Source organism: Zea mays, chromosome 4 (assembly GCF_902167145.1).
Source record: "Zea mays cultivar B73 chromosome 4, Zm-B73-REFERENCE-NAM-5.0, whole genome shotgun sequence".
NCBI lineage: Eukaryota > Viridiplantae > Streptophyta > Magnoliopsida > Poales > Poaceae > Zea > Zea mays.
Window position 1 is genome coordinate 176,029,371 of NC_050099.1, and position 20,502 is coordinate 176,049,872.

Below are 20,502 nucleotides of genomic sequence, written 5' to 3' on the forward strand. Positions count from 1 at the left end.
GTCATGCCTATATCCGTCCATAAACACGGTTCAGACACGACCTAATATATCAGCTCGACACTGAAATATTTCAACCTTATCGTAGTTGGACTAAGTTTTTTTTCGTGTTTTGGGCCGGCCCCCAAAGTACAACTGTTCCCTTTAGGGTCTGTTCGTTTCTACCGGAATGCACCCAGAATTATTCCTATTGATCAAAATTTATACAAATTAGAGAAGCAATCTGGATAAGAACAATTCCGGTCCTCCGTTCCATGTCTACCGAACGGGTCCTTAAGGACTATAAAAATCTTGTCTATCTAACATGCTCTTAATCAACAATCATAGTCCATGTAGTTAAGGGCATGATCAAATTGTTTGAAAACATGGCTAAAAAGTAAAACCGAGAGGAATACGTCGTCGTTGGAAAAACGTTGCACCGCACCCAAGATAACGACAAATTACAGTTGACACGGAATATGCAATTCTTGCTGTTTTTCTTTTTTGACAAAAACAATCAGCAAGGAGTTCCTTCTTGAGGTAAAGAGAAGGCGGCCGGCGACGAGCGTCAGTCAGCCATTGTTGTTCCGAAACCGCGCCAGGACGGCGTCCCTGTCGCCGGTTGCCGCGGTGTACACGCTGACGAACTCCTGGTACGTGTAGGACCGGAACAGGAGCGCCTCTCCCTCCGCCACCACCCCGGGCGCCGGCGACACGACGTAGCCCATGGCGGGCATGACGAACGCGGCGAGCGACGTGCGCGCGGCGCGGGCGCTGGTCACCGCGCGGTGCTCGCCGGCGCGCACGCGCCCGTTGGTGACCGCTTCCATCTGGTGCCCGAAGTTGACGACGAGCGCGCCGGGCGGGGGGTCCACGTCGACCCACCCTCCGCCTTCGCCTTCGCCTTCGCCTTCGCCGCGCCGCCGCCGCGCCTGCAGGCCGCGGACGCCGTTGTCCATGAGGACGGTGACCACGTTGGGGTCGCAGTGCGGCGCGATGCCCAGCGTCAGGCTCGGATCCGGGCACGCCACGTAGTGGTTCACGTTCATCACCACCGGCCCCGCGGTCAGCTCCCCGCCCTCGAAGTGCGCCTCGTCCTCGAGCCCCAGCCCCGACGCGGCCAGCCGCAGCACGCGCAGCGCCACGCTCCTCACCGCTGCCGTGTACGCCTCCAGCGCGGCGCCGAGCCCGGCCGGCTTCTCGGGCCACCGGTGCCTGAACTCTTCGAACGGGTAGCAGCCGATCTTCAGGCAATCTCTCCAGTACAGCACCTTCTCCTGCTCCTTCCCGACGCTCGTGTGGAACCGCGGCAGCTTCGTGCTGTCGGTGGAGTAGTGCGCCATCTTCTCGTCCGTCGGGAGCCTGAAGAACTCCTCCGCGGCGCTCATCATGGAGGCCATCACGTCCTCCGCCACGCCGTGGTTGATCACCTGTCACCCAAGGTTTCGTTTCTTCTTGGTTCACAAGCTTCTGAGCAGCATGCAGGAACGAACAGGACTGACGAGTGAGGACGAGCAACCGAAATTTTCTCACCTGAAAGAAACCGAACTCTTTCCCCGCGGCGACGATCTGTTCCGCCGTCCTGTCGGGATCATCGCCGCCGAGGTCAACTACAGGTATCGCCGCCGCGGAAGACGGCGGCGAGCTCCTAGGCCTCTGGTGCTCCGGGAGCACGTAGGACTCAGGCACCGACTGGTAGACGGCGCCATTGGAGAGGGGTTCGGTCATCTCCTTCGGCGGCCGGGTTTCTTGCTTCCTTCACAAGTTCAGACAGATGAGCATTTTTATACAGCGATGAACATGAGCATCTTTTTGGATCCATGATTTGACCGCAGCTCGGACGCATCCATTTGTCGTCGCATACAAAGTTGACTTTTCTACAGCAAATTGATTGGTTCTACTATTTGGGCGGCTAATTGTTACAAGCAAAACAATTATGATTATTCGCTTTGGTCATGAAAACTTTACGCTTCAACTAAAATCTTCAGGTATAGCTTGAATGCTTCCCTTCAAATCCACTACGCGGGCGTAAACGGACGATTCAATCTGATCTGAATCCAAATCTTACGGGTATAAGTAAAAAATTTAACATCCATAAGGTTATAGATAATCCAAATTTGATTAGGTGCAAATGTGGAGTAGAATATTAGATCGGCAAAATCCAACGGATATAAATTATATGTAAATTGCATATGAATTATCTAATATTTAAAATAGGACGATTGATGTTTTCCCCCTCTAGGCTGAGTATGTTTGGCAAAGCTCTGTCTCCTCCAAAAATAGCTTCATCTCTTACTTCTCTTTAGGAGCAGCTCCTCCACATAAGACAGTGCCTTTTAAATAAATTGTTTGGCAAAAAATAATTACTCTTGTATTTTTATTTGATGTATAAGGCAATTGTCCATAGTGTCCCGTGTAACCATTTGTATGAACACCCCATACATATACATACAAATAACGCGTAAACAATTTATGGACACGATAAATTATAAAAACTGATGATCGAATAGCCTAGGTGAGACGTGAGGGCGATGGAGGTTAACATGGGACGTCGGACGTTGGGCAGGAAGGCAATGACGGACGCGGCGCAACAGTGTTGGGGCAGGGGCGGGGAGGCGTGGGGCGGCGAAGGTAGTGTGGGGATAAGCGTGCACAAGAGAGGGTCAAGACATGGGGCAGCGAGAGGCGCGAGAGAGGGACAAGGCCGGAAGCCGAGGAAAGGAGCCATGTGGAGCCAATTTTTGTAGCTCCGGCTTCTCCCTCGAAAAGTGGCACCATCTCTGTCGGCGTTTCGAGACCGGGGGGTCCCTGGGCCAACGAGTGAAATGTCGCCGCGTGCCCCAGCCCAGATGGATCGGCGCGAGGCCGAGCGCGAAGGGAGGAAGAAAGGCAGCCGGAGACGGGAGTGAGAGAGGTGGAAATCCCGCGGCCTTCGTGTTCGTCCCGCGCCCAGGTCGGGTGCGCTTGTAGTAGGGGGTAACAAGCGTCCACGTGGGAGGGGGAGCGAGCGGCCTCACGCGAGCGCCTGTCCCATCCTCGTCCCCGTGCGGCCAACCCTCTGTAAGAGGGCCCTGGTCCTTCCTTTTATAGGCATAAGGAGAGGATCCAGGTGTACAATGGGGGGTGTAGCAGAGTGCTACGTGTCTAGCGGAGGAGAGCTAGCGCCCTAAGTACATGCCGTCGTGGCAGCCGGAGAGGTTTTGGCACCCGGTTCGTGTGGTGTCGTGGCCGTCGGAGGAGCGCTGGAGCCTGGCGGAAGGACAACTGTCGGGGCTGTCGAGTCCTTGCTGACGTCCTCTTGCTTCCGTAAGGGGGCTGAGAGCCGCCGTCGTCACAGAGCGTGCGGGGCGCCATCATTGCCTATCTGGCGGAGCGAGCCAGATGGGACGCCGGTCTTGTTCCCCGTAGCCTGAGTCAGCTTGGGGTAGGGTAATGATGGCGCCTCCTGTCGACGTGGTCGGTCCGCGCCCTAGGTTGGGCGATGTGGAGGCTCCTCCGAGGTCAAGGTCGAGTCTGTCTTCCCTGGTCGTGGTCGAGTCCGAGCCCCTGGGTCGGGCGAGGCGGAGACCATCGGCTGAGGCCAGGGCTGAGTCCGAGCCCTAGGGTCAGGCGAAGCGGAGTTCGTCGTCTTCTGGGGCTGAGCCCAAGTCCGAGCCCTGGGTCGGGCGGAGCGGAGTTTGTCGTCTTCTGGGGCTGAGCCCAAGTCCGAGCCCTGGGTCGGGCGGAGCGGAGTTTGTCGTCTTCGGGGGCTGAGCCCAAGTCCGAGCCCTGGGTCGGGCGGAGCGGAGTTCGCCGTCTTCCGGGGCTGAGCCCGAGTCCGAGCCCTGGGTCGGGCGGAGCGGAGTTCGCCGTCTTCCGAGGCTGAGCCCGAGTCCGAGCCCTGGGTCGGGCGGAGCGGAGTTCGTCGTCTTCCGGGGCTGAGCCCGAGTCCGAGCCCTGGGTCGGGCGGAGCGGAGTTCGTCGTCTTCCGGGGCTGAGCCCGAGTCCGAGCCCTGGGTCGGGCGAAGCGGAGCTTCCTATGGTGCCTGAGGTCGGGCCTGACTGCCTGTAAGCCTCACTCTGTCGAGTGGCACAGCAGTCGGAGCGGCGCAGGCGGCGCTGTCCTTCTGTCAGGCCGGTCAGTGGAGCGGCGAAGTGACTGCGGTCACTTCGGCTCTGTCGACTGGAGGACGCGTGTCAGGATAAAGGTGTCAGGCCACCTTTGCATTAAATGCTCCTGCGATCTGGTCGGTTGGCGCGACGATTTGGTCAGGGTTGCTTCTTGGCGAAGACAGGGCCTCGGGCGAGCCGTAAGTATGTTCGTCGCTGGAGGGGGGCCTCGGGCGAGACGGAGATCCTCCGGGGTCGGCTGCCCTTGTCCGAGGCTAGGCTCGGGCGAGGCGTGATCGAGTCCCTCGAATGGACCGATCCCTGACTAAATCGCACCCATCAGGCCTTTGCAACTTTATGCTGATGGGGGTTACCAGCTGATAATTAGGAGACTTGAGGGTACCCCTAATTATGGTCCCCGACAGTAGCCCCCGAGCCTCGAAGGGAGTGTTAGCACTCGCTTGGAGGCTTTCGTCGCACTTTTTTGCAAGGGGACCAACCTTTCTCGGTTGCGTTTTGTTCCGGCGGGTGCGCGCGAGCGCACCCGCCGGGTGTAGGCCCCCGAGGCCTCGGAGGAGTGGTTTGACTCCTTCGAGGTCTTAATGCCTCGCGTAATGCTTCGGCTGGTCTGGTCGTTCCCTCATGCGAGCTGGCCGTAGCCCGGGTGCACGGTCGGGTTCCAAGTTCTCGGGCTGGTATGTTGACGCTGTCAACGGTTTGGCCGGAGCTGGGTTTGCGAGAGCAGCCCCCGAGCCTCTGCACAGGGAGAGAGGACGATCAGGGGCAGACTCGACTTTTTACATACGCCCCTACGTCGTCTTTCCGCAAGGAGGAGGGGGGGGAAGCGCCATGTTGCCCTCGGTGGGCACCGAACAAGGTGTCTCCGGTGAGCTGCTGGCGGGTAATCTGAGCGGACGTCCGTGCCCCATTTGTTAGGGGTCGGCTAGAGGCCCAGAGGCGCGCCCAAAAGTACCTGCGGGTGATCTGCCGAACCCGGTCCCCTGTCGACGGGGTCTGAGGGCTCGATGCCTCCCTCTGATGGGATTCCGTTACAAGATCGTTCCCGCTGGTCTCGGAAATGTCCTAGGGTACCTCGGGAGCGTAGCCCGAGCCTTGGTTATGTATCGAACGTACCCATGGTCATCCCTCGCTCTGTGTTTGAGGCGGCTGTGAACCCTTCGAGAGCCAGCCTACGAACCCCTGATCAGTAGTGGGCGCGGAGCCTGAGTGGCCTGAGGCAGCCGTTGAACCCTTCCGAGGGGTCGGCCTTCGAACCTCTGACCAGTAGTGGGTGTGGAGCCCACGTGCTCTGAGGCGGCTGTTGAACCCCTCCGAGGGGCCAGCCTTCGAACCTCTGATCAGTAGGGAGGCTCGGAGCCTATTTCCTTCACGGAGAAGGGTCCTTTTCGGGGTATCCCCCTTTCCCGGTCCCTGTTGTAAGAGAGAGAAAGAGGAAAAGGAAAAGGACACGAAATCGAATGACACGGCGTACCTTTTTTGACGCGGTCATTATGGCGAAGGCGAAGCGTCGCTCGCTTCCCCTACCAGAGACGCCGCCTGTCCCACCGCGGAGTTAATGCGACGGGGCGAGTGGTTCGCGGGGCGGTCGTTGCGCATGCGCGAGCCGTTCGAGGAACGGAACACGGGCGCGTCGTCTTCACGCCGTGAGAGAGGGCTCTCTCACTGCCCCAGGATGGGACGTAAGCTTGGCTGACAACGTGACCGCCGCTCCCGCCCGCCTACCACCGCCATCACTATCGGCCCGTTTTTGGCCGCATTGACCGTCGCGCCTGGCTGGCACTGCTGGGTCGTACGCAGGGTTGCCTTGAGTCGCGGTACTGGTTCCGCAGTCGAGGAGGCGTGGCAGTGGTGCGAGTGGCGGTGCGGTTGCTTGCACGTAGCGACCGGCGCGCCGGTTGCATGACGCGTGGGCGTGGGCTTCCATGCTGGGCGCGTTGGAAGTCAGAGAGGTGCGCCCACTTGGCGCGGTTGCACGCCGCCTGCATGGCTGCCCGCCCTTTCGCCTGCTAGTCTGGGCAAAAGTGGAGAACTGCTTGTAACCGCTGGGCGGTTGCATGCACCGCGCGTGGCGGTTTGGCTTCTTCTGCCCTAGGACGGCTTGCATGACGTGTGGGACCCAGCCCCCGCGCCGTAGGGGGAGGACCTTGGAGCGTGTTGGAGAAGACTCAGCCCACGACGGCTGGGGACGCAAGTAGGGAGAGTCGCCTTTAAAAGGAGGGTGACCCCCTTGAAAGGCGACCATGTCTTCGCGCTCCCTTATGCATCGTGTCTTTCCACCTTCCAAGCCCCCGGATGGGGGATGCCCGCAGTCCTTTCGCCTTGTCGTTGGAGGAACGCAACTCCATAGGAGTCGGTACCTTTCAGCCATCGTTCGGCTTCAAGGATTTTCATTAGTCAGCCCGGCTGCATCCCCTCGCCGGTGGTCACCCAAGACGGTGACCACCAGCCCCTGGGTGGGGAGAAGCAAGCCGGGCTGCGATCTTGGTCCCACCCTCAGCTTCAAGGATGTTCATCATCCTCGCTGGGGTGGAGGTCGGGCTGAGCCAGAGCTCTACCTCCCGCGCGGTTTCGTGGGTCAGCCTCTCCTTCATCGTTCGAGGGAGAGGGTGCTCACTGGCCCTGCGAGAGGGGCGGACTTCGACAACGCGGGGCTGGTCGACGGCGGGCGTCGTCAGCCTCAGTGCGTTGGACTCGTCGGCTTGGCTCCCGGTGCCCCCTCCTGTCGCGAAGGCGGTTGTCGCGCCGTGCGCACGGGAGGACCGCCCAAGATGTCGCGCGCTGCCAGGGCGGCGTTCGTGTTCTGGGGCGGTCCTGCCTTTGCACCGGTACGGCGCCTCCACGCGGAGGTCGGTGCCCCACTCGTCCGGGAGGATCTGAGTGGGGATCTGCCGGAGGGCGGACGGCCCCTGTCGTCGGTGCCGAGGTGGAGGCGGCTCGAGAAGTCCCCGTTGCCGACGGGATCACCGCCACCATCCGCGCTTCGGGCCTCCGGCTCTTTGTACTTGTCCTTGCCCCTCGAGCGTCGGCGTAGGCGAGGGCAAGGTTGCAGCAGCGTCCGCCCTGAGGCCATCGCTGCTGCAGTTCGGCCACCCGGAGCAGGGGTCGTTGTTGTTGCTGCCGGAGCGGGCGACGGCGAGCCGCCCGTCGGTCTTCTGTTGCTCCGCAGCCCCCCCCAGCAAGTGGGGTTGTTTGTACCTGCGGAGGTGGAACCGGAGTTCCGTTTGTAATGGCACTTTGAATGCCGGTGTTTTTGTTCATTGTGGCTGTCGAGGCCTGAACATGTATGTATTTTTGGCACGGAGCCGTGTTTTTTCCTCATTTTCGAGCACTAAGACTCGCCTGTTGGTTGTCTGAACCGCTTCACCAAGCATGAGTCGCCCCGTGCAAAGGTGACAAGTGAGGTATCCGTATCCCGGAGGCGTAGGAGTCCTTCGGCTCGGTCGGCCTTGCTGTCCGAGGCTTCTCTTGCTTAGTTAAAGGAACCCCTCGACCGCTCTTCGATGAGCCGAAGCCAGGGGTAGCGGTGTCAGCACGGACAGAGGCAGAGTTGGCTCAAAAAGAAGACTTGGTCGGCCGGAGCCTGGCCGGGTCGTCCGTTAGCGGGACCGACACCAGAGTTGATCTGCCGAGGCCTCGGGCCAGGCTGATGTCTTCGGGGGACAGCTGGCCGATGCCTCGGGGTGACCAGCCGAGCCGCCTTCTCGAGCCGGATTCTTGGAGGAGACCCAGGCGGCGATGGCCCGGGCGTGATGATGAAGTCGCCCTTCAGAGTGGAGACCCTCGGACCGTGTCGCCGTCGGAGGCTAGGTCGGACCTCGCCGAAGGTGTAGTTGACGCCGAGGGTGCTGCTGCTCCCTTCAACCGTCAAGATCCGAGCCTGCAGGCTCGGATTATCTTGTAGCGTGTGTTTTCTGCGGCCGCCGAGGCCCAAACACACCCTCGCCGTGTTGTAAAGCTGCGTTTCTTTTCCTCTTGTTTCGAGTATCCGGACTTTTTCGTCGGTAACAGAATTGTCTGTGCGAGCGAGAGTTGCTTCTCACGGAAGGTGATGAGTGAGGTATCCGTATCCCGGAGGCGTAGGAGTCCCTCGGCTCGGTCGGCCTTGCCGCTTACGCGCACTCTTACCCGTCCATAGGGTTCTGTCACCGACGCAGTCGAGAAGGCTCGAAGAATCGCTTCGGCAGAGGAGCTTTCGAACATGAAGACTTGTTCGGTCCACGGAATCACTTATCCGAACGTGAGTTACTTATCGCAGAAGGTGATGAGTGAGGTATCCGTATCCCGGAGGCGTAGGAGTCCCTCGGCTCGGTCAGCCTTGGCTGCTTACGTGTACTCCGTCGTTTTCAGGATCCACTTTCGAAGTAGTCGAAAAGCACGAAAGACATTCTGGCAGAAAGGATCTTTTTTCGAGGAAAATTTCGACGCAGAGGGGGTTCCCCCCTTTTAGCCCCCGAGGGAGGGTCGAGCCTTGCCGAGGCAAGGCTGACCCTTCCTTGATGACTAAACTTTGCGTGGAAGCAAGGTATATGAACAACTTGAAAACATCTTAAGGGTAGAAGCGACGTAGTTGTTGGATGTTCCAAGCGTAGCTGTAGACCTCGCCTTGACTGTTGGCTAGCTTGTACGTTCCAGGCTTCAGAACTTTGGCGATGACGAACGACCCTTCCCAGGGAGGCGTGAGCTTGTGCCGCCCTCGAGCGTCTGTCGTAGCCGAAGCACCAGGTCGCCCACCTGGAGGTCTCGGGACCGGACCCCTCGGGCGTGGTAGCGTCGCAGGGACTGCTGGTACCGCGCCGAGTGTAGTAAGGCCTTGTCCCGAGCCTCTTCCAGCTGGTCTAGCGAGTCTTCTCGATTAGCTTGGTTGCTTTGGTCAGCATAGGCCCTCGTCCTCGGGGAACCGTATTCTAAGTCTGTGGGCAAGATGGCCTCGGCCCCATAGACTAGAAAGAACGGCGTGAAGCCCGTGGCTCGGCTCGGCGTCGTCCTCAGACTCCAGACCACCGAGAGGAGTTCCTTCATCCATCGCTTGCCGAACTTGTTGAGGTCGTTGTAGATCCGAGGCTTGAGTCGTTGTAGAATCATGCCGTTGGCGCGCTCTACTTGCCCATTCGTCATGGGGTGAGCCACGGCGGCCCAGTCCACCCAGATGTGGTGATCCTCGCAGAAGTCCAGGAACTTTCTGCCGGTGAACTGGGTGCCGTTGTCGGTGATGATGGAGTTCGGGACCCCGAAGCGATGGATGATGTTGGTGAAGAACGCCACCGCCTGCTCGGACCTGATGCTGTTTAGGGGTCGGACCTCGATCCACTTGGAGAATTTGTCGATGGCAACCAACAGGTGCGTGTAGCCCCTGGGTGCCTTCTGCAAGGGGCCGACGAGGTCCAGACCCCACACAGCAAAAGGCCAGGTGATGGGTATGGTCTGCAGGGCCTGAGCAGGCAGGTGGGTCTGCCTTGCGTAGAACTGACACCCTTCGCAGGTGCGGACGATCCTAGTGGCGTCGGCCACCGCCGTCGGCCAGTAGAAACCTTGCCGGAAAGCATTTCCGACAAGGGCTCGAGGTGCTGCGTGGTGGCCGCAAGCCCCCGAGTGTATTTCTCGTAGGAGTTCCTGACCTTCGGTGATGGAAATGCATCGCTGGAGGATGCCCGAGGGGCTGCGGTGGTAGAGCTCCTTCCCATCTCCCAGCAAGACGAACGACTTGGCGCGTCGCGCCAACCGCCGAGCCTCGGCCCGGTCGAGGGGTAGCTCTCCTCGGTGGAGATATTTCAGGTACAGGGTCTGCCGGTTTTGATTAGGCGTGACCCCGCTTCGCTCCTCCTCGACGCGCAGTGTCTCGTCCTCGGGGGCCGAGGGTACCTCGGGCTGAACCGAGGATGCCTCGAGCCGAGCCGAGGGTGTCTCGGACTGAGCCAAGGGTACCTCGGGCTGGGCCGAGGGTGCCTCGGGCGTGTCGTCAATCTTGATGGAGGGTTGATGCAGGTCTCGAGAGAAGACGTCCGGGGGAACCGTTGTTCGCCCCGAGGCTATTTTGGCCAGCTCGTCGGCAGTCTCGTTGTAGCGCCGGGCGATGTGGTTGAGCTCGAGCCCGTCGAACTTGTCTTCCAGGCACCGAACCTCATCGCAGTAGGCCTCCATCTTCGGGTCGCGGCAGTGGGAGTTCTTCATGACTTGGTCGATGACGAGCTGCGAGTCACCGCGAGCGTCGAGGCATCGGACCCCTAACTCGATGGCGATGCGCAACCCGTTGACCAGGGCCTCGTACTCAGCCACATTGTTGGACGCCGGGAAGTGGAGGCATAGCACGTAGCGTAGATGCTTTCCGAGGGGCAAGATAAAGAGCAGGCCTGCGCCCGCTCCTGTCTTCATCAGTTACCCGTCGAAGAACATGGTCCAGAGTTCCGGCTGGATCGGATCTGTTGGGAGCTAGGTGTCGACCCATTCAGCCACGAAGTCCGCCAAGACCTGGGACTTGATGGCCTTCCGAGGGGCGAACGAGATTGTTTCGCCCATAATTTCCACCGCCCACTTTGCGATCCTACTCGAGGCCTCTCGGCACTGGATGATCTCCCCCAGGGGGAAGGATGACACCACAGTTACCGGATGAGACTCGAAGTAGTGTCGCAACTTCCGCCGCGTCAGGATCACCGCGTACAGCAGCTTCTGAACTTGTGGGTAGCGGATCTTGGTTTCGGACAGTACCTCGCTGATGAAGTAGACTGGCCTCTGAACGGGCAATGCATGCCCCTCTTCTCGTCTCTCGACCACAATCGCGGCGCTAACCACCTGAGTGGTCGCGGCGACGTAGAACAAGAGGGCTTCTCCGGCAGCGGGGGGCTCCAAGATGGGCGCGTTCGTGAGGAGCGCCTTCAGGTTCCCGAGGGCTTCCTCGGCCTCAGGGGTCCAAGTGAAGCACTCGGCCTTCCTTAAGAGGCGGTACAGAGGTAGGCCTCTTTCACCGAGGCGCGAGATGAAGCGGCTCAGAGCCGCAAGACATCCCATGACTCTCTGTACGCCTTTCAAGTCCTTGATGGGCCCCATGCTGGTGATGGCTGCGATCTTCTCCGGGTTGGCTTCGATGCCCCGCTCAGAGACGATGAACCCTAAGAGCATGCCTCGGGGCACCCCGAAGACACACTTTTCGGGATTGAGCTTCACGCCTTTCACCTTGAGACACCGGAATGTCACTTCAAGGTCGGAAAGGAGGTCGGAGGCTTTCCTCGTCTTGACTATGATGTCATCGACATAGGCCTCGACCGTCCGACCAATGTGTTCACCAAACACATGGTTCATGCACCGCTGGTACGTCGCGCCCGCATTCCTCAAGCCGAACGGCATGGTGACATAGCAGTACATGCCGAAGGGTGTGATGAAAGAAGTCGCGAGCTGGTCGGACTCTTTCATCCTGATTTGGTGATACCCTGAATAGGCATCGAGGAAAGACAGGGTTTCGCACCCAGCAGTGGAATCCACGATTTGATCGATGCGAGACAGAGGGTAGGAAACCTTTGGACATGCTTTGTTTAGACCAGTGTAGTCTACACACATCCGCCATTTCCCTCCTTTCTTTCTCACAAGCACAGGGTTGGCAAGCCATTCGGGATGGAATACCTCTTTGATGAACCCTGTCGCCATTAGCTTGTGGATCTCCTCGCCTATGGCTCTGCGCTTTTCTTCGTCGAATCGGCGCAGAGCCTGCTTGACGGGTCGGGCTCTGGCTCGGATATCCAACGAGTGCTCGGCGACATGCCTCGGTATGTCGGCCATGTTCGAGGGACTCCACGCGAAAACGTCGGCGTTTGCGCGGAGAAAGTCGACGAGCACTGCTTCCTATTTGGGATCGAGCTCGGAGCCGATTCAGATCTGCTTGGAGGCGTCGCTGCTGGGGTCGAGGGGGACAGACTTAACCGTCTCCGCTGGCTCGAAGTTGCCGGTGTGACGCTTCACGTCTGGCACCTCCTTAGAGAGGCTTTCCAGGTCGGCGATGAGGGCCTCGGACTCGGCGAGGGCCTCGGCGTACTCCACGCACTCCACGTCGCATTCGAACGCGTGTTTGTACGTGGGGCCGACGGTGATGACCCCATTGGGGCCCGACATCTTGAGCTTGAGGTAGGTGTAGTTGGGGATGACCATGAACTTCGCATAGCATGGCCTCCCCAGTACCGCGTGGTAGGTTCCTCGGAACCCGACCACCTCGAACGTAAGGGTCTCCCTTCGGAAGTTGGAGGGCGTTCCGAAGCAGACGGGAAGGTCGAGTTGTCCGAGGGGATGGACGCGCTTCCCGGGGATGATCCCGTGGAAAGGCGCAGCGCCTGCCCGGACCGAGGACAGATCGACACGCAGGAGCCCGAGGGTCTCGGCGTAGATGATGTTGAGGCTGCTGCCTCCGTCCATGAGGACCTTGGTGAGCCTGACGTCGCCGATAACGGGGTCGACAACGAGCGGGTATTTCCCCGGGCTCGGCACGTGATCGGGGTGGTCGGCTTGGTCGAAGGTGATGGGCTCGTCGGACCAGTCTAGGTAGACCGGCGCCGCCACCTTCACCGAACAGACCTCCCGACGCTCTTGCTTGCGGTGCCGAGCCGAGGCGTTCGCCGCTTGCCCACTGTATATCATGAAGCACTCGCGGACCTCGGGGAACTCTCCTACCTGGTGATCTTCCTTCTTGTCGTCGTCGCGAGCCCTGCCACCCTCCGCGGGTGGCCCGGCCCTGTGGAAGTGGCGCCAAAGCATAGCGCACTCCTCAAGGGTGTGCTTGACGGGCCCCTGATGATAGGGGCACGGCTCCTTGAGCATCTTGTCGAAGAGGTTGGCACCTCCGGGGGGGGGGGTTCCGAGGGTTCTTGTACTCGGTGGCAGTGACAAGGTCCGCGTCGGCGGCGTCGCGTTTCGCTTGCGACTTCTTCTTGCCCTTCTTCTTGGCGCCGCGCTGAGTTGACGCCTCGGGGGCATCTTCCGGTGGGTGGCCCTGGGGCTGCTTGTCCTTCCGGAAGATAGCCTCAACCGCCTCCTGGCCAGAGGCAAACTTGGTGGCAATGTCCATCAGCTCGCTCGCCCTGGTGGGGGTCTTGCGACCCAGCTTGCTCACCAGGTCACGGCAGGTGGTGCCGGCGAGGAACGCGTCGATGACATCTGAATCGGTGATGTTGGGCAACTCCGGTGCACTACTTCGAGAATCGCCGGATGTAGTCCCGGAGAGACTCTCCCGGCTGCTGTCGGCAGCTTCGGAGGTCCCAGGAGTTTCCAGGGCGTACGTACGTGCCCTGGAAATTGCCGGCGAAGGCTTGGACCAGGTCGTCCCAGTTGGAGATCTGCCCTGGAGGCAGGTGCTCCAACCAGGCGCGAGCGGTGTCGGAGAGGAACAGGGAGAGGTTGCGGATGATGAGGTTGTCATCGTCCGTTCCACCCAGTTGGCAGGCCAGCCGGTAGTCCACGAGCCACAGTTCCGGTCTCGTCTCCCCCGAGTACTTTGTGATAGTAGTCGGGGGTCGGAACCGGGTCGCGAACGGCGCCCGTCGTATGGCACGGCTGAAGGCCTGCGGACCGGGTGGTTCGGGCGAGGGACTCCGATCCTCCCCGCTGTCGTAGCGTCCTCCACGCCTAAGGTGGTAGCCTCGGCGCACCCTCTCGTCGAGGTGGGCCCGACGGTCGCGGTGATGGTGCTCGTTGCCGAGGCGACCCGGGGCCGCAGGCGCTGTGTTGCGTGTGCGCCCGGTGTGGACCGAGGCTTCCCGCATGAATCGGGAAGTCGCGGCACGATGTTCCGAGGGGTACCCCTGCCTCCGGGAGGCGGAGCTCTCGGCCCGTCGGACCGCGGCGCCCTCTAGGAGATTCTTGAGCTCTCCCTGGATTTGCCGCCCCTCGGTGGTTGATAGCTCTGGCATCGCGCGGAGAAGCATTGCCGCTGCAGCCAGGTTCTGGCCGACCCCACTGGAAGCGGGCGGCGGCCTTACCCTGACATCGTCGGCGATGCGGTGCTGGATACCCTGGGGTAGATGACGCATTTCTCCGGCCGGAGGTTGGCCCGCCCATTCCTGCTCGACGTCCCGGCGGATCGGCTCAAGTGCTCCTGCTCCCTCGTCGAGCCTGGCCTGCACCCCGCGGATTTGCTCGAGCTGTGGGTCATGACCCCCCGCCGGAACGGGGACCACAGCTAGCTCCCGTAGGATGTCAACGTGTGGCACAGGCCTAGGGAGATCACCATTCTCCGGCATACCGAGATGGTTGCCTTCGGAGGGACCCCCTAGATCGACGTGGAAACATTCACGACTTGGGCCGCAGTCCTCGTCGCCGAGGCTACGACTACCGTCGGAACAGTCGGAAAGGCAGTAGTCGCATGCGGTCATGAAGTCCCGCATGGCACTAGGGTTGCCAAGTCCAGAGAAATCCCAACAGAAGTCGGGCTCGTCATCTTCCTCGAACCCCGAGGGCCCGTAGGTCGAGACGTCCGTCAGCCGGTCCTAGGGTGACCGCATACGATACCCCAGAGGGTTTGGACTCGCCTCTACGAGAGCGTCCGCCAAAGCGAAGCCGCTTGGCGGGTCGAGGCTGAATCCAAGGGGTGTGATATGGGAATCGGTCGGTACCTCTTGGTCGACGGGCGGTGACGGAGTCACGTGAAGCGTCCCCAATCCTCTGGGACTCAAATGTGATACAATTACTAGTTCCAGGAGGCTAGTAAACACATTTATACATCAGATGATTCCAGATCTGCTTAAACGAGACAAACCTATAAAGGTGGCGAACAACTTTAAGAGTTGGTCCACAACTCGGGACATATCATCAGAGTGGGGCTGAAGCAGCTCGATATACGCAGTGAAGCAATTCAGCGGTCCCACATCCACAGGCAAGGTTGGGAACAGTCGTAACTCTTACCCGATCTCCTTTTCCTGAAAAACAACAAATAAGCAAGGGTGAGTACAAACGTACTCAGCAGCCCACCTTCACCCGCGGAATGGGGAAATCAGATATAATGCATGGAATATGTGGAGCTCAGAATATTTTGCAGAAACAGCAATATTTTATGCAGGGTTGTTTTAAAAAAAACAATTTGTATTTTGCAAAGCGCATCCTCTCCAAAAGGAGCAGGAAGTTTTTCAATATTAGAACAAAATCCCCTGGACTAAACCATCCAGGTATCTCAGCAGTTTCCCACTGGTTTTCCTTTTCAAAAACAGCTACTGGACTTCCCGTCCACCATAGCTCACGGCTCAACCGCCGAACCTTTTAAAAACCACTTTTCTCAAAAGCACCTCTTTTTTTGAAAACAAAACACTAATTGCCATACCACACCAGACTCGTCCATTCCTGTGGACACAGACTATTCGAATAGGTTTTCAAACTCTGCGCAGAGGTGTACACTTTACCCACTAGTCCGGCTCTGCGATCTCATGGCCGATGAGATCCGAATCCGAATCTCTTTCTTTCCTCGCACGTCCTAACCTTAACGGTTATACCGGAAGGAGTCAGGCCACCGCCATGTCCAAACCGGACAAAACATTCCCCCTCCTTATCCTCCTTGTGCTCCCCAGCCTTCATAACCCTGGGATTGGACCGTACGAGTTCAGATTGAGTGACTGCCCACACAGTCTCGAGTGGTTGCACTATTAAAGAGTACAGGTAGTGAAGATGACAAATCGGTCCTTATATGAGGGGACAATCCTTCTGCTCACGCCTAAACCAGCTGAGCCATCACCTTAGACCCTCCCCTAAACCAGGGAGTCCCTGATTATCCCACTCACAAGGTGATAAGGGTGAAAACCCTTCATCATACACATTTTGAAAAGCATTTTCTTTTGAAAACTCACACCTTTTCTCAAATCATTTGGAACATATATATCAGGGGTTGATTGCGGCAAGCGGCTGGGTGGCCATAATAACTTGTCTCAAAATCATATCATGCATAAAATAACAGGCTGAGGGTTGTGGTTGAAAAACATAGGTAATTTATGCATCAAAGGGATCCAGTGAGCTTGTCGTGCTTATTCGGCGAAGGGGGAAGGGGAGCTCGCGGAACTGGCTTCTGGCTCCACCGCCTAGCGTAGACTTGCGGATCTGGCCTCCACGAGACGGCACGAACGCTCCGATAACTATGCAACATGAACAAGCAAACATACAAACCAGCAAGTATACCAACAAATATTTAGTATAGTGGTCAGAATAGCGATATATGGATGGGTAGAGTCTTGAGTAGAATCTGTGTCATGTGGTGTTGTGATATTACTGGTGGTGGAGCGGAGGTGCTTACTAGGAGGGTGGACTGGAGGTGAAGCGACACTATGCGTGTATCCGGCAGAGCGGAGTAACTGAGTGGGTGGGGTGTTTGCCTTGGCTGAGGGTGTTGAGTGTGTGTGGAGAGGGAGAGGGTAGCTAGGTGTATTTATAGCTGGGTGTATGTGGTGTAGCACAGTGAAGTTCACTGTTGGTGAGAATAGTGACGAATGAATCGTCTGACTTAGTATGAACAGGAGAGTTATAGGCAGAATATGGGACAAGAGTATTTTGGGAGTTTTCTGGAATATGGGTCATGCTTAAGGGATGACATGGTTGGATAGGGAATAGTTTGATAAGAATTTAGAAACGAGAATTATTGGAATCTGAGTTTGGGAGCCTGGTTCGAAGGAATCTCAAAGTTAAGCGTGCTCAACTTGGAGAAACCTGGGATGGGTGACCAGATGGGAAGTTCCCACTAGAAGGAAAATCACAGTCACCAGAGTTCGTATGACTGGAATATGGGTCTGGCTGGTCTTAGGTGGACTGGACAGCATGATGGATGAGTAGTTGAAATTTGGGATGACTAGATGACCGATGAATAGTAACGATGATTAGTAACGATGAATAGTGGCGATGGAAAAGTAATTATAGATATCATCGATGAATAGTAACGATGATGAATAGTAACGATGATGAATAGTGTATGCGAATAGTAACGACAAATAGTAATGGTGAATAGTAATGGTGAATAGTGATAGTGAATAGTTCGTATGAACGAACGATGAACGATGAATAGGAACTATGAACGAATGAACGAACGATCGAATGATCGGACGAACGAACGATCGAAATTTCGGCAGCATAACGGCAGGAAAAGATTATTTGGACGAACGAACGGACGAACGATCGAATGATCATACGAACGAACGATCGGAATTTCGGCAGCATAACGGCAGGACAAAGATTATCTGGAAGAACGATGAATAGGGACTATGAACGAACGATGAACGATGAATAGGAACTATGAACGAACGATGAACGATCGAATGATCGAACGAACGAACGATCGGAATTTCGGCAGCATAATGGTAGGAAAAAGATTATTTGGACGAACGAACGGACGAACGATCGGACGAACGGATGAACGAACCATGAACGATCGGACGAACGATCGAACGATCGGACGAACGAACGAACAAACTAAGAACAGGGGACGAACGATCGAAGAACGATCGAACGATCCTTGTGCTAGTGTGTGCTTGTGTGGAACATGGAGTGGGTGTGTGTGGGGGGGAGAGAGTTGCCATGAAATGGCTTGGGGTGGGATGAGAGGAGGCCCTTGCCCCTCTATTTATAGCCATGGTGGGGGGATTAGGGGGAGGGATGAGAGGATTAGTGGGAGGATGAGAGGATTGGTGGGAGGTTAGCATGTATTTGTCTTGTATAAGTGTAATTATCTTGTAGAGCTCACCGTATGACACTGGAGGCATACGTATACGTATGGGCATGAGGAAAGTTATGAAGAAAATATTTGTAGGGACTTGAAAAATGATTCTGAAGGTATTTCTCAAGAGGAAAATATCTGGAGATATATCAGTGGAATATTTGGGCAGTATTTCTGGAAAGAACTTGAAGGGGATCACTAGGGAAATATCTGGGCAGTATTTCTGGAAAGAATTTGAGGGGGATCACTCAGAAAATATTTGTAGGATATTTTGAGGAGGATTTTGGAGATAATATAGACCACTATATTTTATTTGTTGATATCAACTCGCAAACAAACATTTTGAAATGAAACTTGAAATTCATTTTGAATTTAGGGTGAGTTTGAGAAAATTTCAGGATTTGAATTTTTGGGATGCTACAAATCTACCCCACTTAAAAGGAATCTCGTCCTCGAGATTTGGCTTAGAAGGGTTATGGGTATAGCTTTACTTCAGCTACATATATTCACTTTGCAGACTCTTCGAGGAGATGGAACTTCAACAAAAGCCGACCTTTGAGGAGCATCTGGTTGCTGATTGCAAACGTTGATTCTGGCTACTCAAAGATCATCTTCAGGCTTCTAGCTTTTGCTTGACAGCTAGCTTATTGAAGAAGCATCGATGCCAACACGCAAACCTTCCTCTTGCGAACTCCCACATGGATTCCTTCCTTGATTGGTCTTCTGGTGCTTCATCAAGAAAACTTGGGTGACCACTTCTCATCCAGAAACTTATATGCTTCAATGATCTGGTCCTCCACAAGCTTGCTGCAGGCCTTCTTCTTTTTCTCCATAGCAGGAACATTACTGGAACACTACCCCACTTAAAAAGAATGAGGGTAGAACTCTTGAATCTTGGGGATTTGAACTCCTTGAAGTACCTCATAACAAGGGTGTTACGGGACCTTCTTTTGCTGTTGCTGCTTGAGCAGGCTGCGGAGAAATGACTGACACAGGGTTGATTCTGGGACAACCTTCTTCTCATCTTTTCTTCACTATCTTCTTTTCTCTTCTCACTTCTCACTTTTCACTACCTCTTTCTTTCTCTTTGCTCTTCCCACTCGAGGATTCTATCAAAGAGTATTACTATCATACAGAGGAGGAAACCGAAGACTATGAACCATGTACAACAGTCTTCAACCCAAGAATCACCAAGCATTGTGATCTTAGGGACGATGGAGTGGAAAACGGATTTTCTTGCGATTTGGCAGAGGAGATTTTATCTAGAGTGTGCTTTGCTTTGAGCGAGATGGGAGTTGAGGGAGCTGGTGGGGGGGATTTATAGGCGAGCGGGGGTGTTCGGTTGCGGAGTAGTGGCGATGGAGTAGGTGCTACACGACAGCGGGTGCGATAAGGGGAGGGGGGCCTGGTGTTGCCGGCGATGATGGTGGTGGTGGGTGCGCTGCAAAGGTGGCGTGGGCGGCGGTAGTGCGCTGCAAAGGGGGGCATGGGGCGATGGTAGTGTGCATGGAGGCGGGCACGCGTGCGAGGGGCACGGGTGAGTGGTGGGGTCAATGACCCTGATATTTGTGGTCTCTGGTTCCAAGAATCTTTGCCTCTCTGTATGGTAATAACTCCTTTTGTCCTCTTTTCCTATTTACTTTGACTCAGGGGCAGTGCTTTGATTCTCACGGTCGGTCCTTTGACTGAGCGGGTGGACTGGTTTCTTCTGTAGCTTATTCCATGCTTCAAGGGTAAGCTTCCCAGTATCTTCTTGGGTAAGGTGCTTTTCTCTTGAGATGGGTTAAGATAAGAATGGAAGCATAAGGTGAGGATTGGATCTAATTTGTGATCTATGTTTTTAGAGAAAACCTTTCTTAAAAAGAAAGAAAACACATAAGTTCAGCAATGATAAGCACAAACAAATCAACTGTTTTGAATAAGGGAAGAATAGAGTTTTTTCAAAGCACGGACTACTCAGATTCGAGGGCTAAGCATAACTACTATTGCTTGGCTCCTGAATTGAGAACTATGCTAAATGCAACTTATGAGCACTATCGTTAAAGAATCACATATGCACACAAAAGGGGAGAAAACATCAAGCAAAATTCATTTTGAAATGCCCTAGGGGGCCACACAAATAGAGTTTTTCAAAACACGAGTCTACACGATTACCTCTCATACGTGCAGGGCTCTAGCCAAAGTGAAGAAAAACTTCACTACCCAACGCATGCAGAGGACTGGGCATAACTAACTTTAGACCAGGCAACTTCTCTTCTGGCAAGGCTTGCACACAACTTCAATCTGAGACATCTCCTGGATGGGTTAAGAGGGAGCTGATGTTGATGACTTCTTCTGGCGGTGACTGAGATGGCAACACGGGGTCGAACTCTTCTTCAAGCGGGACTGGCTCTTGTAGCTCCTCAGAGGGCGGCGGTGCTGGCGGGGTGCTTGCAGCTTCTTCCTTGACCTCAAGGGATGGTGCTAGAATCTTCTTCATGGTGAGGGGCTCAAACAACTCTGGCTGGGGATCTTGGGAGGATTCAGGGTGCTCTTGCTTATCCATAGCCTTAGGGGAGACTGGAATTCCTTCCAAGACTATGGCTTCTTCCGGGAGTTCCCAAGCCTTCTTTTCTCCTCTGGAAGAGACCGGGTGACCTTCAAGAATCTGGGGGTCTTCAGCTTTGATGGGTTGAACAGGGTTGGATGGAGCGGGCTCTTGGATCTGCAGGGCTCTACGTTGGTTATGGGTGACCAAGTAGGCCTCCATCAACTTCTGG

The 20,502-nt window shown here is 56.1% G+C and overlaps 1 protein-coding gene across 1 annotated transcript; it reads right to left on the reverse strand.

Moving 5' to 3' along the window:
• Window positions 1-227: 227 nt before the first annotated feature.
• LOC100382073 (Protein DOWNY MILDEW RESISTANCE 6) lies at window positions 228-1,708 on the reverse strand. Its single transcript, NM_001174836.2, has 2 exons — window positions 1,510-1,708; window positions 228-1,406 (listed from the first exon to the last, which is right to left on the reverse strand). Exons 1-2 carry the CDS (start codon window positions 1,702-1,704, stop codon window positions 549-551), a joined length of 1,053 nt encoding a protein of 350 aa, NP_001168307.2. The 5' UTR covers window positions 1,705-1,708; the 3' UTR covers window positions 228-548.
• Between the last annotated feature and the right edge of the window lie 18,794 nt (window positions 1,709-20,502).